Source organism: Bos javanicus, chromosome 8 (genome assembly GCF_032452875.1).
Source record: "Bos javanicus breed banteng chromosome 8, ARS-OSU_banteng_1.0, whole genome shotgun sequence".
Classification (NCBI taxonomy): Eukaryota; Metazoa; Chordata; class Mammalia; order Artiodactyla; family Bovidae; genus Bos; species Bos javanicus.
In genome coordinates, this window is record NC_083875.1 from 26,275,869 (window position 1) to 26,298,545 (window position 22,677).

Sequence of the window (22,677 nt, forward strand, 5' to 3'; positions counted from 1 at the left end):
TCTTGCTTGTGAACTCTGGCATTAATCATGAAGACTTTAAAATGCTATGTTTTTCACCCTCCTTTTATTTTCCTAACCTCATTTCCCTGAAAGGTTAATGGAAACACTTCTGAACTAGGAGTTTGATGATGTGAGTCATAGATTTTGCTCTTTCCCTTGCATAAGTGTCTCAGCCCCTCAGATTTTGCTTCCTCATCTGTCAGCTGGATATCACTGGATCTGGAAATGGCCCTGCCTAAAGTTGTGATGCTTTTGAACTGTGGTATTGGAGAAGACTCTTGAGAGTCCCTTGGACTGCAAGGAGATCCAACCAGTACATCTTAAAGGGGAAAATCAGTCCTAAATATTCATTGGAAGGACTGATATTGAAGCTGAAACTTCAATGCTTTGGCCACCTGATGCGAAGAACTGACTCATTTGAAAAGACCCTGATGCTGGGAAAGATTGAAGGCAAGAGGAGAAGGGGACAACAGAGGATGAGATGGTTGGACGGCATCATTGACTCGATGGACATGAGTTTGAGCAAGCTCCAGGAGCTGGTGATGGACAGGGAAGTCCAGTGTGCTGCAGTCCATGGGGTCACAGAGTCAGATACGACTGAGCGGCCAAACTGACTGAAAGCTGTGATCACTGAGATAACTCACACAAGCTGTAGTCAAACACCAAGGGGTTATTATAGAGGTAATGCTTACAAAAATAAAACAAAACCCCACCACAAAGCAGAAAAATACCCACTTCAATACTTTAAATCAGCCTTTTCCTAGATATTTTAAAGTATGAATACTTACTCATGTTTTGAAAGCATCCTTGAGACAGAACGAGAGATTATCATGCTAAGTGAAGTAAATCAGATAAAGACAAATATATGACATCACTTACATGTGAAATCTAAAAATTACAAAACATAACATACTCACAAACACAAAAAACAAACTTATGAGCATCAAAGGGGAAAGGCAGGGGGAAGGTAAATTAGGAATATGGGATTAATAGATATACACTACTATATATAAAATAAACAACAAGGATTTACTGTATAGCGCAGGGAACTATATTCAGTATCTAGTAATAACCTATAATGGAAAATAATCTGAAAGGCATATATATCTACACCTCTCTCTCTCTCTCTTTCTCTCTCTCTCTCTCTCTCTCTCTCTCTCTATATATATATATATATATATATATATCTGAATGCCTTGGTGTACACCTTAAACTAACACAATATTGTAAATCAACTATAGTTCAATAATTTTTTTAAAAAGCATCCTTGGATAATAGGAGATACAAGTATACAATGTAAAAGACTGAATTAAATGCTTTTCATTTAGCAAATGCAAAACAAAAACAAACACAGCAAATAAAACACTTAACATTATTTCTAAAGAACATCCTGCAATTATCTAACACCTAATAATGATTTGCAAATAATTTAATTCTGCTGCTAAATTAAGTCTTCATTTTACTGTATTGTATTACTTTTTGAGTGAGAGATTATTTGAGTGAAATATGGTATTAAACCCTGGAGAAGAAAATGGCAACCCACTCCATTATTTTTGCCTGGGAAATCCCATGGACAGAGGAGCCTGGTGGGCTACACGTTATTGGGTAGCAAAGAGTCAGACAACTGAGAGACTAAACAACAATGATATTGAAGCAGTAATATTTGAGTTTGGAAAAGTCTTTATTATTAAAAGACATTACCTAATTGTGGACAATAATATTAATACTAACCTCTACTATATGTATATTGAGTACTATAGATATCTGGTTCAGTATTAGGTATTCTGTGCACATTATCTCTACCTCTTCCATCAACTGGAAGGTTTTATCAATCCTACTTAATAGGTGAGAAAAGTGAGGCTGAGAAAGGCTAGGAGGCTGAAAACCATATATATAAAAAAAGAGAGAACTAGGGATTGGAACTCAGGTTTGCCTAAATAAAGTATATAAAACAATAATAATACAAAAGGAACAAGACATACTTAAGACGTGTAAAATACTAACAGTAGATCAAATCTGGGAGGCTGAGCTGAGGAGTTCACTGCATCTTATTTTCCACATCAATGTATACCACCTGCTTCTCAATTCTGAGAAATCCAGTGAGTAAATGACATCTAGATCCACTCTGTAAATTTGCAACATCTCTAAGAGAACCACACTCCTCAGTAAAATGTAGTGTGAAAGAACTTCAGTGAAAAAAACTTGCAGTTTTTAAAAGTTCAAGTTTAATAAATTTGAATACAAAATTTACTTAAGTAACAAAGTGACTATTTCACCACAAGGATTTTAATTTTTGCCAAGCATGAATTTCTTCATCCAAGGCATTTATCTGGGCACAAAAGCCTCATGTGAGAATTATGCAGTAAAAAATATTTTCTTCCCTTTTAAAACTTCTTTAAAAAATAGTCTGTTAATATAAAACAGCTGAATTATTTTCTTCACATTTTAACAAAATAAAATTCACCTCTGGAAAGGAAAACAAGCATTAGAAATTTCAGTCCAAAATGGTTTCCGAGGAAAGTTATAGGCCATTAATAACAAATGAGTTAAGTAAATTCGCCTGCTTAATGCAAACTATGAGAGTTACAGGACTGTATTTAGTGAGTTAAGTATTGGACCAATTAATGAATCAGAAACCTTCAAGTATAAAAGAACAAAATGTAAAAAAATATATTTTGAAACCAAATTTGAACAGAGAGTTCCTTATTGATATCAGCACTTCACTCCTAACCAGTCATTTATTAATTTCGACTTAAGTTCCTTTTCTCAGTTACAAGCTATTGTTTGTGAATTACTCAAACTTTAATTCACTTATAATGAGATTAGTATAGGCTTGAAGAATACTTTATTGGTCTCCAATTAACACATAACAAACCATCCAAACTCCTCCAATACCTAAAATCCTGATGTTATCCTAGTTTCAATTACCATAATTTAACAATCTTGGAAGAGATGACTTGCCATAGAAAATTAAAAAGCTCCCTTTCTAGGCTTTAGCCATCTATTGGCTTTTTTTGTCCCTGCTTACTTTGAAAGAGGAAGGTATATTTGATTTATCTCTCATTAAGAATTTTAAAAATCTGATAAAATACATCGATTTAAATTACAAATTCTTCTCATCTCTTCTCTAAGATTCTTCTGGTGAAATAATCAGACTCATCCTTGGTGTTAGTGTATCATTTCAAGAAAATCTGGTAATTATGTACTTTCAATACCAGAGTTCTTAAGGACAATAACACTTATATTAGGCTCATGAAGCTTTGCCTTTGATTACCTAAAACCAAAGAGTGCCGTTAAGTAAGAACAGGTTACTGAATTTCTCTGAGTACCTCCTGCCTTTCAAATATGGACTCATGGACAATGAATTTCGAAATAAGAGCATTCATCTGCTTATCTCTCTCTCTTTTTTAATCATCTAAAAGGAAACTATGTGCTCTTTACAAGAGAACAGGCCTGAAACCATATCAGCAACTCACGCCAGGAAGACTGTGTCCTTTAGACTGTGGGTCCGAAAACGACCGTGATTTGGACAAGACCAACAGTTTGAGAGCCCCAGCCAGGGCTTCATGGAGTGCTAGCGCACTGCTTTCCTCCTTCACTTCAAGTGAAACTTTCAGTGTTCACGGGAGCCAGAGAGCAGGAGGGGGTCCCCTAGGAGCCAGTTAAAATACTTCTCCATTTCTGGGGCTTTTTACGAAGACCTCAAGAGGAATAACAAACTCTGAGAACACCCAAGAGGACCAAGTGCGAATGCACTGTTGGGCTGCTTTTCACGTTCCACAGACACATTATCATAAGAGTTTCCTTTGGGAATTGACACTTGATACCAATGAACTTGACCATTAAAAAAGAAGTTATATGAACCTGCGGACACTGTGTGTAATGCTATCCTCAGATGCTCACTATCCTAATCCATGGGTCAAGCTGGATGCAGAAAACCTAGGCACTAGAACTGGAGGTGCATGCACCGCAGATGGTTAGCAGTGGTCTTGCTTTGCACGAGGGAGAAAAGGAGTTAGAAGACATGTCATTCCTGTGACTCTCCTAAGTCTCAAGTTCTCATTTTCCCCTTAGATCTCTCTGTCTCACTCTTGTGCTTAAAAAAGTCATTCTTTAATGTTCTGTGTTTTATTCTATGTTTAAAACAGAATATCTTTCATGAGAATCAAAATGAGCCTTGTTTATGTAGAAACTTGTGTGACACTTGGTCCAAACAGGAGTCAATTCAACACTGTCCTTTCTTCAAAAAGTATATATATAAAAACAGAGAGTAGAATCCTACCAGGATCCTGGAGGTGGAGAAGTTGGAGAGATGTCTTTTAAGGGAATGAACTTGCAACTAGTAGATAAATGAGTCCTGGAGATCTAATGAACAGCTTAGTGATTATAGACAAGACTGCATTATAAACTTCAGAACTGCTGACAGGCTAGATCTTAATTGTTTCCACTATAAAAAAGCAACAATAATTTATGTGACATGAGAGAAAACATTAACAGTCATACTGCAATGTATATATGGATTAAATCAACTTGTATGCCTTAAACTTGTATAACATTTTATGTCAATTATATCTCAATAAAAAGTGTCTATAGATGACTATGTTTATATTGTATATTAATGATGTACTATATCCCTAAATAATAGAAATGTTCTAGTATGCATCTTTCAGTCAGTTCAGTTCAGTTCAATCGCTCAGTTGTGTCCAACTCTTTATTTTTTTTTTTATTTTTTTGTGTCCGGCTCTTTGCAACCCCATGAACTGCAGCACGCCAGGCCTCCCTGTCCCTCACCATTCCCAGAGTTCACTCAGACTCACGCCATCGAGTCAGTGATGCCATCCAGCCATCTCATCCTCTGTCGTCCCCTTCTCCTCCTGCCCCCAATCCCTCCCAGCATCAGAGTCTTTTCCAATGAGTCAGCTCAATGGCCAAAGTACTGGAGTTTCAGCTTTAGCATCATTCCTTCCAAAGAAATCCCAGGGCTGATCTCCTTCAGAATGGACTGGTTGGATCTCCTTGAAGTCCAAGGGACTCTCAAGAGTCTTCTCCAACACCACACTTCAAAAGCATCAATTCTTCGGTGCTCAGCTTTCTTCACAGTCCAACTCTCACATCCATACATGACCACTGGAAAAACCATAGCCTTGACTAGACAGACCTTTATTGGCAAAGTAATGTCTCTGCTTTTCAATATGCTATCTAGGTTGGTTCATAGCTTTTCTTCCAAGGATTGTTTATCAATACTAATAGAAGTATTTTAAACAAACATTAATGAATGTTTACTTACTCTGAATATGAATCTTCTTCTATGCACCCAATCCCCTCAGCCATGTGCTCCCAGACAACCACCTATGTCTAATAATAACAAATTCACTTACAAGAGTATCCATAACAAATAATGTTTAATCTGGTAACATTGGCCTATGAAATGCTGATCTTAACTATAAAAAAATGTCTTTGACCTTCCTCATAGCAAACTTCAGTTGTTTTTTTTTTTTTTTCCTCCCATTTGAGGTTAAAGCTCCTTCATCAGACAAAGCCACCAAAATTCTAGGAGTAATGTATTCTCAACACACACACAGCCTCCTGTGGAAAAGGGCCTTTGAAACAAGGAGACAGACGTCTTTGGTGCTGTGAGACATACCAGTGCAAACATAAAAAACATCTCCCCTATTAAGCACTCAGTTGAAACGTCCCGGAATCTCACGGAGGATGTCATTGCTTTGCACTGCCTCCTGCATGTGATATATCACGTAGCTCAAACAGATCAGTGCTAAGGGAGAGATTTTTTTTTTTTTCTGGCTAGCTAGATATGCAAGCCAAACTATTATGACAACTTGATAAATGCAGCTTTTGAAAATGCTTTCTGTTGTAATAATACAACAAACAACAAGGAGGCATGCAGCCAGGCATCATCCATCAGGTGAGCTGGCTGGGAACAGACATGGCCCTGGTGTCATACCAGCTCTTCTCCATCTGCCAGGAACTCTGACGCGGCCTAAAGAACCGAAACAAGAGTGCACCCCAAAGCTGCATTTTAAAAACAATTTTAAACTGAAGAGGGGGTAATGAAATCTCACCCTGAAAAACAGTGCCATAAATTGATGTGAAAGTGTTTCTTTGGCATAGGTAATATATTTTTGTAACCTTAGTTTTACAATTCAACACTTCTGCTCTATGCTAATCTTTCATTATAAAAACATTCTGAAGGCTGTGCCAGCTTGGAAACTGATTTATGTATACAGAGACAGTTACTATAACTTCATGTGCAGATTGAATTCAATATAAATGGAAACCATGCAGGTTTAGGGAAAACAGTCTAAGATGACATCTCTGGGTATTTGCTCTTCTCTTGACCCTAGGGAACTAAGGAAAGTGTCTTTATACTTTTACAGATTCTTGAGCAGCAGCTCAGAGTCTGCAAAGCTGCTCAATTAAAAGTTAGACCCAAGAGGATATTATAGACTGAATTTTGGAGTTTGTCCTATGAGTTTTCAATTGGTTTATTCGCTATTATGAGTGTTTGGTATGTTCTAAATTATGACTAGAAAAACAAGTGCCAACTTTTTTCCCCAAACAAGTATGATTTTACATATCTCTGCCTTGTCTTCAAAGGCAGACATGCTACAACAAAGCATCAAGTTCTCACAAATATGGACTAGGGTTATGAAAGTGAGGCGTGTGCTCATGTAATCAAAAGAGAAGAACGCAAGAACAATGGCACTGGAAAGTACAGTGCTCATGCCCAGCTTCTAATGGAACCAGAAACTGTTCCAAGTAGACTGCTCAGATAATCTAATGAGACAATATACAACACACCATCTCAAAGTGAAGATGAGCCCCTGGGCAAGATGCTCAGGTTCACACTGGTAGAATGCTTTCTGATTCACAGTCACTTCACACATTTATTGAGCATTCAATGGGAACCAGTACTAAGCCAGGCATTGTGAAAGGTACAACAATGAGCACTCCCCTGACCCTTCTCAAAGCTATAATTAAGTTGTAAAGAAGTCCGTGAGTCAGTACAATGTAGGATCAACAATTAATGGGCATGGTCGGGGAACTAAATATGGAGAAACTGGACAGAGGGACCAATTGATGAGAGACAGAAGTAACTTATGAAGGTGATGTCTTAGGAGGGGTGTCATTATGGGCCATTTGAGTCCCAAGAGGGTGACGGGAGAAGGGAGAATTCAAGAAACAGCCTTGGCCTGTGAGCCACAACTACTGAGCCCACGTGCCACAGCTACTGAAGTCCGTGCTCTAGAGCCTGTGCTCCATAATAACAGAAGCCACCACAATGAGAAGACCCGCACCAACACTAGAGAGAAGCCCTCATTCACTGCAACTCACTGCAAGAGAAAGCCCTTGCACAGCAGTGAAAACCCAGCACAGCCAAAAAGTATTTAATCAATTAATTAAAGAAAATAAACAGCATTCCCTCCCTACTCCAGCTTCTCAAAGTATGGCAGTAGGTTTCTGGCCCCCCGAGTCAATTCAGTCAATTCAGTCAGTCTTGACTGAGAACCTACTGTGTGCAAAACAGGAAGCTATAAAGGAAAGCCAAGATAAAACCTGTGCCCACGGTGCCGATAGTTTAGTGGAGGACAGGGTCCTATAAATAGCTATAACACAAGTCAAGCTATGTAAAAGTCACTAAAAATGGTGAAAACAATGCCTTAGAAATACAGCAAAGTGAGACTGGGGGGCCACTGGTGGAAGTAACTTTAAACAACTGAGGGTTTGTGGGCAGGGGCAGCGGGAGGCATTGTAAGAAGAGGGCTCATCAGAAGAAGGGGCACAGAGTTGGTAGCGTGGCCCCCAGTTGAAAGGATCAGGACACAGACCTGCAGCCACCCAGGATGCGTGCCACTTTCAGAAAATGATTTTTTTTTAAGTGTATTTTTGCCTATTTGTTTTTCTGCTTTGTATTTTATTTGTGTGATCTCTGAGCCCCAGTGGCCAGTGAAGCATGTTAGCACTCCACAAGCTTTTATTGAAAAATGGAATGAAGGAGGGAGGGAGGAAAGGAAGAGAGAAAAGAGGCAAGAGAGGAGAGAGGGAAGAAAGGTAGGAACAGAGGAAAGAAGGAAGGAGAGAGGAAGGAAGGAAGGTGAGGGATGAAGGTGCAGAACAGAAGGAAATGCTATACGGATTTCAGGTCACAGAGGAATTTTGGCCTCATGTTTGATCTAATTTTTGATCCTGAAACCCAATTAAAATCTTTCTAAAATAAATCAAAGATGAAAAGTTTAAAATGAAATTAAATAGCTAGTAAAGGAAAGAAACTTTGGCTCTTTTCTACAGGCATGTTTACTTTCACATATTTACTCAAAGTTGTATTTGTCTCTGCAATGCATTTGTCCCCTTGGAGAGAGGGCAAGGGGTGGGGGCCAAGGAACTGCTGCCTTTGGCTTGAGATCCACCAGCAGGAAGGACATGCACTTTATAATACATACACACATGCCATAAGGTTTGCAAATGATCTTACACTTGCTCAGTAGCCAAAAGAGGCAAAGAATGAGAATAAAAACAAATGTGTTTTAGCAACATCAAGTCCAACTTTTCCATCTTCCCCATGAGGAAAATGTATATTATGAAACTCTAGGACTCTCACAACCTCACCCCATACAACCCTGGAGCTGGGAATTTATGAATTATTTTGGCTAGAGACAAAAGTTCTTCAATCCGCCCATATCACCCAGATGTCTGATGCAAAATGAGAGCCTGGAGAATCACATTTTTCTTTAAAACTATTCATATTCAGAGCAGTTTTTACTCCTCTTCGTGTCTTACAGCAAAATGGGTCCCGTGTTTGACATGGAGTTGAAAGGCACCTTAGACATTCTTTCAATATAAATATGTATTGAACACCTAATCTGTTCCAAGCACTGTCCACATGACATCATAGCGTGTGTGCTATGTCGCTTCAGTCATGTCTGACTCTGTGCAACCCCATGGACTGTAGCCTGCCAGGCTCCTCTGTCCATGAGATTCTCTAGGCAAGAATACTTGAATGGGTTGCTGTGCCCTCCTCTAGGGGATCTTTCTGACCCAGGTCTCTTCGATCTACCTGCATTGGCAGGCAGGTTCTTTAGCACCAGTGTTACCTGGGAAGCTCAAGACATCATAGATGAGCCACTAAATCCCACATCCAATGTCATACAGCTAGAAAAAAGTAGGGCCAGAGTCACAATTAGCAGTTTCATAAGAGAATAAAAAGGATAATTCACAAAATAGGATAAAGTTTCTAACAGAGACAATGAAATACATTGTTTTGTTTTTTTAAGATCCAGGTTCCCAAATAGTTGACTGCTTCCCATAGGAAGGGATCTCTTATCTTGACTAGTCAGTCCCACACCAAAGGCAAAGGTAGAGGCCGGCCCTTAAGCTATTTGAGCTTGGCATATGTAGTTACGGGCTTTGGCTGATGATCACACATAAATATGATGCTATTTATTGTTCTATACTTATTTTTTCTGTCTCGAGGTAAATAATTCATTCCCAAGTGTATGTAACTCTGATATCTCTCTGTGTTTTTCTTTTGCTCTTAATATCTGGTGTCTCTTTTTCTTTAAATCTCTCTCACAAACACATAAACACACACACACACACACACACACACACACACATCCTTTCTTTCCTCTACTCCCCATCCCCCACACTCAGTGGTTGAAATGGAGCAAAACAGATAAACTCCCCTTTTCTGTTGTACAAACTGGGCTCAAACAGAGGAAACAGAATTAAGGAAGTCTTTGGTGGGGGACAGGGATAATGGCAGATACTGAATTGAAGATGGAAAGTTAAACTCTATGGTTGAGAAATTTAATGAGCCTATATGCAGGGCAGGAATAGAGACAAAGATGTAGTGAACAAACCTGCGGACATGGGTTGGGGAAGGAGAGGGTGGGACTAATTGAGAGAGTAGCCATGACATATATACACTGCCATGTATAAAATAGATAGCTAGTGGGAAGCAGATGTATTAACACAGGGAGCTCAGCTCAGCGCTCTGTGACTAGAGGGTGAGATGCGGTTGGGTGGGAGGCAGACACGAGATGGAGGGGATATATGTATACTTAGAGCTGATTCATGTTGTTGGACAGCAGAACCTAATACAACATTGCAAAGCAATTATACTCCAATTAAAAATAAATTTTAAAAATTTGCTGAAAGAAATTTTAATGGAATTGATTTTGGAAAGTTGATCCCAAGAGAATTTGCATAAATCACGCCAGTTACTGGGCATTAACTTAGTTATTCACTAATAACCTGGAGGCTTACAGAGTCATATCCATAGGCTTAATAATGGAATGGAAAAATTTTTGAGAAAATACTAAGTCTATTCACCACTCTGGGCAAGGCTGATATTGAGTGGGTGGTGGTTTTAGTTGCTAAGTAGTGTCCGATTCTTTTGCAGCCCTACCAGGCTGCTCTGTCCATGGGTTTCACCCAGGCAAGAATACTGGAGTGGGTTGCTATTTCCTTCTCCAGGGGATCTTCCTAACCTAACTGAACTCGTGTCTCCTGCACTGCAGGCAGATTCTCTACCGCTAAACCACCAGGGAAGCTCTCTTGATTTTGAATAATACCAGACAATTGGAGAACTACTCAGAAAGGTTATCACCATGGCTCACAGAAGTACAGTGGCAAACCATTACTTTTATATCCTGACATGCTGGTGTCTATGACTTTTCTTCCCACGTTGCAGATTAAGTCATTTCATAAAAACCTGACTGAGAAATGTTAAACATAAATAAATCTCTTTACCAGAAAATACATTCTTTTTTTCATTACTCCAGCCTCTAAATTCTTAGATTGCTGGAGACAAATTCATCGTTTCACTATCATGCCATCCAGTAGAGCAACAGTTCTAAAGTTCTAACAGTGGACACACATTAAAGTTATTAGAAGAGCTTTTACAAAATTACTGATAGTAGGGCTCCAACCCCAGAGATTCCACTTTAATTGGTCTTTGGTGGAGCCCGATATTTGTATCATTTATAAAGATTTCCAAGTGACTCTACAGTACAGCTGGGTTAAGAACCACTGCTACAGATTACTGTCGCTTAGTTGTTAAGTGGTGTCTGACTTTTACGATTTCATGGACTGTGGCCTGCCAGGCTTCTTCATCCATGGGATTTTCCAGGCTAGAATACGGGAGTGGATTGCCATTTCCTTCTCTATGAGATCTTCCTGATCCAGGAATCGAACCCATGTTTCCTGCATTGGCAGGCAGATTCTTTACCACTGAGCCACCCAGGAAGCCCACAGAGTATTATCTATTTACAGAACTGGGAGAAATTCTCTTAGTTCTTAAAATACATTGCAACTATAATCAGTAGAAACTCAATATTATGATAAATTCTCAATAGCAAATGCCTGTTCCTTGAACTTTATATCCTAAGTTATACCTAGGAACTTGTCTAATACATATGTTCAACAAATATTAACTGAATGCATAAAAACTGAGATTCAGTCTTAAAGGTTATGTTTCTAAGAATTTATTCATTTTTTCTAAGTTTTCCTATTTTTTGGCACATAATGGTTCATAACAGTCCCTATCAGCCTTTTAATTTCTGAAGCATACATCATAATGTTTCCTCTTTCATTTCTGATTTTATTTATTTGCATCTTCTTTCTTTTTTTCCCCTCAGGCTAGCTAAGGGTTTGTCAATTTCATCTTTTCAAAAACCAAATTCTCGGTTGGTTGATCTTTTCTATTGCTTTTCTATACTCTATTTGATTTACTTTTGCCCTAGTTCTTATTATTTCTTTCCTCTGCTAAAATGTGGGCTTAGTTTGTTCTCCTTTTTCTAGTTCAGACCAATAGCAAACAAAAATGTTGAAGGAGTAGTCTAAAACCTCATGACAAAGAAAAGTCCAGGACCAGGTGGTTTCACAGGTGAATTCTAAAAACATTTTACAAATAATTAATGCAGTTTTTCTTAAATTCTTCCAAAAAAACAAGAGGGAATACTATCAAACTCAAAACCTGAACAAGAAAAACAAAGCTGGAGGAATCACACTTCCTGGTTTCAAGCTATATTACAAAGTTATAGTAATTAATACAGTATGGAACTGGAACAAACACAGGCATATAGACCAATGGAACAGAATAAAGAGTCTGGAAACATACCTGTGCCTATACAGTCAACTAATCTTTGACAAGGTGCCAAGAACACAATGGGGAATAGGTAGTCTCTTTAATAAATGGTATTAGGAAAATTGGATAGCCATTTGCAAAAGAATGAAATTCTACCCTTATCTCATACCAAGTAATAAAAATTAACTCAAAATAGATGAAAGACTTAAACATGTCTTTGTTAAACTATAAAACTGCTGGAAGAAAACATAGAGAATAAAGCTTCTTGACACTGATATTAGCAACAATTCATTGATCATAACAGCAAATGCACAGGCAACTAAGGCAAACATTGACAAGTGAAGTTGCATCAAACTAAAGAGCTTCTACACAACAAAGGAAACAATCAACAGAGTGAAAACTCAACCTACCTAGTGGAGGAAAATATTTGCAAACCATATGTCTGATAAGGGGTTAATATCCAAAATACATTTAAAAACTCATATAACTCAAGAATTAAAAAAAAAATTAAAAAGTGGTCAAAGGACCTGAATAGACCTTTCTCAAAACAAAAACAAAAACAACAAAACAACAAAAAACGGACATACAAGTGGACAAAAGATGCATGAAAATATGTTCATCATCACTAACTATCAGAGAAATGCAAATCAAAACCACAAGGGGACATCATTTACACCTGTTAGAATGGTTATCATCAAAAAGATAAGTGGGAGAAGACGTAGAGAAAAGGGAGCCTTTATGCATTGTTGATGGAAATGTAGATTGGTGAAGGCATTATGAAAAACAGTATGAGGATTCCTTGTAAAATTAAAAACAACGACCATATGACCCAGCAATTTCACTACGGGGTATAAATCCAAAGGAAATGAAATCTGAATCTTGAATAGGCATATACTCATGTCCATTGTAGCATTATTCATAATATAGTTAAGATATGAAAACAACTCAGAAGTCCCTAGATTAATGAATAGATAAAGAAAATGTGGTATGTACATACAATGGAATATTATTTAGTCTTAACAATAATGGGGATCCTGCCATTTGTGACAGCATAGGTGAACCTGAAGGACATCATGCTGACTGAAATAAGCCAGACACAGAAAGACAAACGCCAAATGATTTTGCTTATATGTGGAATCTAAAATATTAAAATTCATTGAAGCAGAGAGCAGAACAGTGGTTGCCAAGTGTGGTGGGGGGTGGGTGGAGTTGGGGGGGTGAGACGGAGATGTTGGTGAAAGGGGATGAAGTTTCAGTTATGCAAGATGAATGAGTTTTGAAGATCTAAAGTACAGGATGATAATGACAGTTAAAAATGCTGTACTTTATACTTGAAATTTGCTAAGAACATAGATTTTAAATCTTCTCAACACACACACACTCTAAATATATAGAAGGGATGAATATACTACTTGGCTTGATTGTGTCGATCTTTTCATGATGTATTCATTTATCAAAACATCAAGCTGTACACCTTAAATATACATTATTTTTAGGTATCAAGAATACGTCAGTTACTTAGCTTTTTTAAAAAAAGAAAACTGGGGAGAAATGAAAACTTCAGAAAATCTACAGAACTAACCAAATAAGGAATTTTTAAATAAACAGAAAAGGCCAGCCAAGAGTAACAGAGTCCCAGTATGGCTAGTAAAGGTTATGGACACCAAACACATTCCCAACCATCTTTTATTCCAACAAACAGGTTTATGGGACAAACCAGGCATAAACTGGCCCCAAACATTCAGTCATTGGCTTTAGTGTATTCTGCTCCTGAAAAAAGACCAGATCATGGAACAAAATATCCTTCTAAAATATATGACCTGGAATATTAGAAGTACTGGTAATACATTTAGACTAGGCTTTGACCCAAAAGTAAAAGGAAGGCAACCGCAGACTCTCAAACATATATCCCCAAATGTGAAATCTCCTCAATATAAACGACGTGACTAGTCAGACTCATTCTGAATTTGTGTATCTTTGTGTTAAACAAACCTCAGACATGTCCAAGAAAAACAAGGCTGATAACATACAACATTAGATGAAGAATAACAGATAAATCTTGCTTTGGGGCTCACTTGGGCTGAAAGTTCTAAAACCTCTTAAAACAAGTCTTGTGAACCTTAATTGGATGTTATGACAGAGATGAGGTTAAATTTTTAAAAGAGAAAATTTATGTTTGAGAAGCCAAATCTTAACATTAAAATTTCTCTTTTGGTATTTTTACACATCAAATCTTAACATTAAAAATGTCTTTTGGTACTTATCATTATAAAGTTTATAAATTATTTGCTAACTAAAGCTTCTATTCATGTAAGTATCAATATTATTATGGGAGAAAAACTGTGTTTGCAATTAAAAAGTCAGAGGAGTTAGCTTATTTTCCTTTAGCACGATTATTATGAAATGACAAGGTTGAATGATCTTCCTTATTCCCATGAGATAAGACTCCTTGGGGCTATTTATTTTAATTTTTCTATGTTTATATTGACAACATTCTAGCAGCCACATCCCTTTGGGATAATATCATAATCTTAATTTTTTTAGACACCTCTATGGTGTGATGATTTTATCTCTTGTTCATGTAATAATTTTGTTCAACCCCCCAAAAATTGTATTCAACTTAAGAATTCAATTCATGGACTTCCCTGGTGATCCAGTGGTTAAGAATCCACCTTCCAATATAAGAGATGCAGGTTCTATCCCTGGTCCTGGTTGGGGAGTTAAGATCCCACATGCCCGGGAGCAACTACGCTTGTGAGCCACAAGTAGAAAGAGCCAGCATGCTATAACTAAGACCAACGCAGCCAAAAATAAATAAATAAGTACTAAAAAAAAAAGAATTCAATTCAAAATGTTTTAATTTTATTTCAACCTTTATAGGTATGCCTTTTGTTTGTTCTTTGGCCATCTATGAAGTTGACAAGTTTTTCACCTTGGGATTTAATAAAGTATTCATACTCAATGTATTAAATAATCTATTCTATTAATCTATTAATCCATAGTGTTAATTAATCTGGAGATTGATTTGGCATTTCAGAAAGTAAAAAGGGTCATAAAATCATCTTCAGCCACCAATGCAACACTTCAGCCACACTATACTTAAAAAGTATCAGCTGACTAAATGCAGTCATAAATGAGCTACAATGAACACCTTTGACCTCGACCTTGACACAGACCTAATACAGTGATACATGTGACGTCAGACACACTATTCTTTTTTTTTTTAATTTTATTTATTTTAATTGGAGGCTAATTACTTTACAATATTGTGGTGGTTTTTTATGTACATTGACATGAATCATCCATGGGTGTACATGTGTCCCCCCATCCCCAACACCTCTCCCACCTCCCTCCCCATCCCATCTCTTTGGGTTGTCCCAATGCACCAGCTTTGAGTGTCCCGTTTCATGCATTGAACTTGGACTGGTTATCTATTTCACATATGAGAATATACATGTTTCAAACCTATTCTCTCAAATCATCCCTCCGTTGCCTTCTCCCACAGAGTCCAAAAGTCTGTTCTTTATATCTGTGTCTCTTTTGCTGTCTTACATAAAGGGTTATTACCATCTTTCTAAGTTCCATACATATGCGTTAATATACTATATTGGGGCTTTCTTTCTGACTTACTTCACTCTGTACACATAATAGGCTCCAGTTTCATCCACCTCCTTAGAACTGACTCAAATGTGTTCTTTTCAATAGCTGGGTAATATTCCATTGTGTATATGTACCACAATTTTCTTATTCATTCATCTGCCGATGGACATCTAGGTTGTTTGCATGTTCTAGCTACTGTAAACAGTTTTGCAATGAACATTGGGGAACATGCAGACACACTATTCCTAAGTGCCTTATGCATCTGGAATTCCTTTTGGGCAAAGTTAAATGACCCGGCTGAAGACAAACTTAGAGCTCTCAGAAACAGATCTTTAGTATCAAAGTGTTAAAAATATGGTCAAGTAATTACGGTTGAAGGATTGTTTCCACTAAATTAAACATAATACTAGGTCAACCAGACAAATGAATTTGCTAGAAACACTATTTCAGAGTATTACGTGGGAGAGGTAGAGAATTGGGGAGAGAAGCAGCAGCTTTTTGAGGGAGGTAGTACATTGTTTAATTCACTTGCAACTAAACAAAGGACCATCATAAAGTACAAGTAAGTAGACTCTGTTTCCTAATTAAAAAAATAAAAGCAGACATTATATACTACTTGGCTATTCACAACAATTGCATTATTAGGGAAAGTCAATGAAACCTAAAGGAATCTTACAGAAACTAGCAAAACTCTTAGATAAAAAACTTACACAGGGCCTTCTTTCATTGCTCAAACCAAAGTTACAGCAAAATGCAATAATAAATGATCCAATATCAGAAACTGGGAAAATCAAGCACTGCTTCTTTTCTGTGAGCACAGAGAAAAGACAGGGGAGAAGCTAAGCACATGATTCTGCTCACTATCTCTCTGGGTCAGGGCTGCTTTCCCAGCCTTAAGCACTGCCAGTTGAGAATGAAGGGTTTTATATGTAATGCTTGTTTATAATTTCACTGTGGTTTTTTTTTCCCACTGATTTTTTTTTTCCAAAAGATCGCTCTGAGAAGATGTTCTACACTCAGGGGGTTAACCAAGCCTCCTCCAAGCTCCTAGTCCATCAGGGAACATAGTACTTAACTCCAGAAGGAGAGTCGTTATCTATTCCATTAAATCTATTTTAGCTTCCTTTACAGTTTTATAATATTGGGAATAGAATAATTATTTTATGATAGATTTAAAGCTATTAATATCAGACATTAATGTGAACAATGACATCATATCACTAGGACTGGAAAATTAGCCTGGCAGATTAATGCAGCAGGGGATGGAAGTTACTTGGGCTGAACTGGAATGCTGACCATTTCACTACAACACACATTCTAGTTACCTGCTTGGCCTGTAAGGACATATACATTCATAACCCCTGATCTTTCCCAAGAGTTAAGAAGGTGACTGAATTGAACTTGGATGTATAAATATAGAGTGGAGAGATGAGAGAAAACCCAGTAAGTCCGTTAACCATTAAAAATGAATTGCCACATTCTTAGATATACCCGTCATGTAAAATTAGACATTTAATTTTCAAATACATGAGGTTTTTAAAGTATCGTTGATATTAATTTTTTATTTGATATTAATTTCTCATTTAAATGCTATCTTTGCTACAGTCAACCTTTCAGTCTTTGAATTTTATTGAATGGGCTTCCCTGGTGGCTCAGATGGTAAAGAATCTGCCTGTAATACAGGAGACCCAGGTTTGATCCCTGGGCCAGGACAATTCCCTGGGGAAAGGAATGGTTACCCACTCCAGCAGTCTTTCCTGGAGAATTCCATGGACAGAGGAGCCCGGTGGGCTACAGTCCATGGGGTCACAAAGAGTTAGAGACGACTGAAAGACTAACACTAAATGTATATCACTAAAATAACTTTACTGAGACTTACAATGTCTAAGTCAAAGATCTCTCTTGGTAAAGGTCACATTCCACTTGAAAATATGTGGGTTATTTTCAAATATCTTGATATTGATTTCTAACATAATTCCACAGTGATAAGAGAACAGACTCTGTATGATTTCATTTCTAGACCATTAAATTTTTGCACTTTATGTCCCTGGATATATTCCAGAGTCTCCTAGTTTACAGTCTATGGGAACTTGAATAGAATTTGTATTCTACAGTTGTGTGAAACTGTATAAATCTTAATTATGTTGAATTGGTTCATGGTGCTTTTCAGGTCTACTGTATCTTTCTACTTTTCTATATATTCATTCTATTAATTTTTGAGAGTTTGATATTGAAACACCAACTAAAAATCTTAATTTATCTACTTAAAAAATAATTGTAATATTTAGTGGAACTATATGTAACTTGGTTCTGTATTTTCAAAGTTTCCTGTACATGTGTTATAATACTTTCATAATTTAAAAAAAAAATGAATTTCCACAAAAGACCGTCTATGGTAGACTACAAAACTGGTCCCAGTTCTTTACCAACCTGGCGTCAAATGCCTTTCCTTGTAACATTTTTGCTCTCCCATACTGACTTTGAACTTGGCCAGGTAATTTACTTTGGCCGGTGTACATCTTCAGAAAAAATATGGCAGCTCTATTTATCTGTGCACAACATACAGCAGGACACCATTCTTCCGTAGGGCTTGTGTTGTGACGTGACTTTATACTGAACTGCACTGACTCTGATTCTCTTGAGAAAAACACACGGGGTGATTCAGCTCTGCAGTCCATTTTTTTTTCCTATTTCTTTATATTCCTACCAGATTTAGAAATGCCATTTGTTTGAAACCTTTTTTATTCTTCTTCAAATCCCTAAAGAATAGTGGTTCACTCCTCTCCCTATTTTTTATTATTTCCCACTTACTGCAGTATGGGTTTATTCAATGCATTTTTTTTTAATATTTGAAAGTCAAAGAGGACATATATATGTTTATAAATTTTAGAATTTTCATTCTGCTTTTTCAGTTCATTATAAGTAGACAACAACCAATATTTTTCATAGTATCTTTTTTTTTTTTTTTAAGAAAAGTGGTCACACCCTTTCTCTTTAAGAATTGTTTTTTAATTGGAGTACTTTGCAAAATGTTGTGCTAGTTTCTGCTTTACAATGAAGTATCTTAATAAAACCTTAATGACTGGGGTTCTAATATACTAGATGACAAACATGGTAGTTTTGAATTTCACAGGACACCCATGTTTGATGATTTGCCAAATGACAGACTTTGCTTGTGGTTCTAATTCATTCCTGAAGCTGTTTCTCAGTCTCTCACTCAGTACAAGATGCTCACAATGTAATATTTACATTACTGAGCCAATATGAAATTTCCCATACATTTCTTACCAGCTTTGTGAGACACATGTTCTGGCTCATCCCTATAGAATATTTCAGCATGCTAATTTGGGCAAACTATATAATAGGAATCGGAGAAGGCAATGGCACCCCACTCCAGTACTCTTGCCCTGGAAAATCACATGGATGGAGGAGCCTGGTCGGCTGCAGTCCATGGGATCGCTAGGAGTCGGACACGACTGAGTGACTTCACTTTCACTTTTCATTTTCATGCATTGGAGAAGGAAATGGCAACCCACTCCAGTGTTCTTGCCTGGGGAATCCCAGGGATGGGGGAGCCTGGTGGGCTGCCGTCTCTGGGGTCGAACAGAGTCGGACACGACTGAAGCGACTTAGCAGCAGCAGCATATAATAGGAATATTCCAAATTTGTACCTTTTGGTTTTACTGTGTACAATTTATTTTCAGTTATGTCTCACAGTCCACCATGCAGCAACATGTAGTGAGGATTTACAAAGTTTTGATATTCAAGATTAAGAGAACAAATGAATTCATAAGGATGAAAGATCTATTCTTTCTATTTAGCTCACAGATCTGGTTTGATATGAAGCTGGCCTCCAAAGAAGACAGACAAACTCACTAGTTGATTCAACCAACAAGCTCATCTTCAGGGTAGACCCAAATACCAGAATGGCTAAATACCAGAACTGATCTGGTAACTTTCAAGATATGGCTTTTAGTCATGTTTCCCAGAGTATGCTATTTATACTGGGGCCTCTGTGGAACCAAAATTATCTCTAGTTATCAATGGATCCAGTGAGGAAACATCTATTGAGCTTTCACTATCTCTCAGATTCTGTGCAGACCTGGAGGATATGGAAAAAAGTAAGACTGGGACCCTGATTTCAAAAAATTCTCACTCTAATTAGAATAAATTGACATTTTCCTGAAACTACATCTCATCACTTTCTGTTGCTTATGAAAAGTCTAGAAAAATCAACAGATGCATAATTTGTCCTTCCTCTGTTTCACATATTATAATATATAATAACTTTGGTCAAACCTCTTCCTTGCCATATATAATACTTTTCACTGTCAAATAAAATCTTTCATTAAAAATATTACCATAGTACTTTGTATTTTATAGTTTGGAGAAAAATCTAATCATAGACCACACAGCTCAAGAAGTTCTGACTTATCATTATTCTAAGTAAAGACTTTCCAGTCCAACACCTCAAGCCTTTTCCTTTCAGTTTAGGAACTGTGAGCCACTCTTACTTCCCCTTTCATCATCGCTCCCACTATTCACATCCCAATTTCCACAGCAGTTTCTATTCTTCCAAATTTTCTTATATGCACAACACATCATTCAGGAAACTGAATGACTTTGGGGAACTTCTGACCATTAAAACATCTAAAAAATTATATAGCCTTCATTTTCAAACTACTGGTAACATTGGAATAACATAATAGGCTATTAACACTAATATTTTTGTTATTAGTCACCACAGATGTTAAGACGGTACCAAAAGTATAATAAATTATGGAGCTATAGATACTACATCCATTTTTGAGAATTCATTTCTAATAATATTTTTTCCTTCCAGTTCTAACATGAAAACATAAGAAAATTTGCTTGGTGAATGAGGTAAATTCTATATAGCTTATCACATAAGGGCATCTAAATACCTAGCAGGAGATGGTCATATTTAATTCTTTGGGCCTGCCTTTCATTCCTTCAATCCGTATTTGCGTGCAACAAAATGCTCCGCTTTACCCCCAAAGTACGGCTCCAACCTGCTCCCTTGGCGTCTTGCAAGAGAGCCCTGTGCGTTCAGGACTTACTTGCTGCTGAGGCAGCGTCTCAGCGAGTAGGAGGCCCCTCCGCCGCAGGTGCGTGAGCACTCGCTCCACGGGCCCCAGGCGTCCCACAGGCCGTCGCGGTCCTCCTCAGAGCGCGCGGTCCTGGAGCTCTGTGAGGAACGAGAGCATGATCAGTATGAGTCCTCAGCGAACCTGGAAACGTGTGTCCTAAACCGCGGGTGGTCTAGCGTGTCTGTACACTATGGCCTTGTTGAGGATGAAGCTGAGCTCAGATTCTCAGATTCTTTCCAATTTAATAATGTACATATGTTTAGGCGGAGGAATATTTGAGTGCAAGGAATCCAGGCTGTGACTGAAAAAGGCAAGGGCCTGCATTAATGGGAGTGAATGGAAAAAGGTGGCCAGAAATAGCAGTCTGGGTCAGAGGAAGGTAAACTGCACTGAAGTCAAAAGTTTCGTGAGGCTACTCTTTGCTGCCCTGTGAAGAGAGAAGCTGCACTCAAGAGATGTTTCTGCTCTGAGAAAATGGACATGTGCATACCGTCACAGCTTTCCAAAATTCAATGTTTTATACAATGAACTTTTTTTTTTTTTAATGAAGCAGCATCATTCTTGGTTTTTAGATTTGTCAATGAGAATAATTGTATGAATTAACTTTAGTAATACAAGGACTAGACAGACAGACTTGCTTGTTATTGACAGACTTCCTAGTGAAATCTGCATTTACTCTAAGGAAAACGGTTATGTGTAGGTGTCCATGTAGTGCTTCACATTTCTTAGAAGAGCTAAAGAGAAAATTGGTGCCAGTCTTATAATAGTTAATAGAACAGATTTTGGAGTTAGAAACTGCCTGGGTTTGGATATGGATTCTGTTTTTTAACTAATTATGTGTCTGTGCACAAGTAATTTCCCACCTCTCTACATTTCAATTTTCCTTTCTATAAAATGGGGATAATATAACCATGCCACAACATCCACGTCTGTCCCTGTGCACGCACGCACGCACACACACACACACATACTGTAAAAACACTAGTTATATAAACTAAACTTAAGACAAGTTTCAGAGTAAATCACAAATAAATATTACTGATTATTATGTTATTATAAATTGAGAAAATGTTTTTATGTATGTTCACAGTTGTATAAGTCTGTTCATGCTGCCATAACAAATTATCAGACTAGGTGTCTTAACAGAAATCCATTTTTTCACAATTCTGGAATCAAAGTCCAAGACCAGGATGCCAGCATGGTTGGCTCCCAGTGAACACTTTCCCCTTAGGTTGCAGATGGCTGCCTGTTCACCATGTGGTCATATGACCTCCACTTTCTGTGAGTAAGAGAGGGAGAGTGAGCTCACTGGTGTCTCTTGTTAGTAGTGCATTAATCACATCATGAGGGCCCCACCTTACAACCTCATCTAAGCTAATTCTCTCCTAAAGGCTCTGTCTTCAAATAGCATCACATTGAACACGAGGGTTTCACCATTTGAATTTGGAGAGGCCATAGCTCAGTCCATGGCAAGAGTTCTACAAATAGCTAATGGAAACTGTGGCCAAGTTACTTTACTGAATAAACCAGGTGATATCCATATATTAAAGGTAGTATCATTTCATGTCAAAGGCATACACATAACAAATGTTAAAATTTTAAAACTATATTTGCAAAAAGCAATTTGTAAAGAAAATGTGTGTGATTGGCAAATGATGGTTTCACGTTCAGGTTTTTTCCTCCAAGGAGACAGCATAAGCAGAAAGAGCATGGGATACAAAGGCAACAGGAGGGCAACCTTTTACAAAGCATTGTGAGAACCTGAGATGATGCAGGTGAAGTGACCAGCATATAGTAGGCTGTATAAATGGTAGCTCTTATTATTATTATTTTTAAAGACTTTTTCACACACTATCTAGT

General features: G+C 37.6%; 1 protein-coding gene across 3 annotated transcripts in view; it reads right to left on the bottom strand.

Moving 5' to 3' along the window:
* ADAMTSL1 (ADAMTS like 1) overlaps positions 1 to 22,677 on the bottom strand; it is a 1,109,873-nt gene that overhangs the window by 421,428 nt on the left and 665,768 nt on the right. For all 3 annotated transcript variants that reach the window (XM_061425212.1, XM_061425211.1, XM_061425213.1), the window contains one exon: positions 20,788 to 20,915. In XM_061425212.1, coding sequence (XP_061281196.1) covers positions 20,788 to 20,915 — 128 coding nt within the window. The remainder of the gene's footprint in view (positions 1 to 20,787; positions 20,916 to 22,677) is intronic.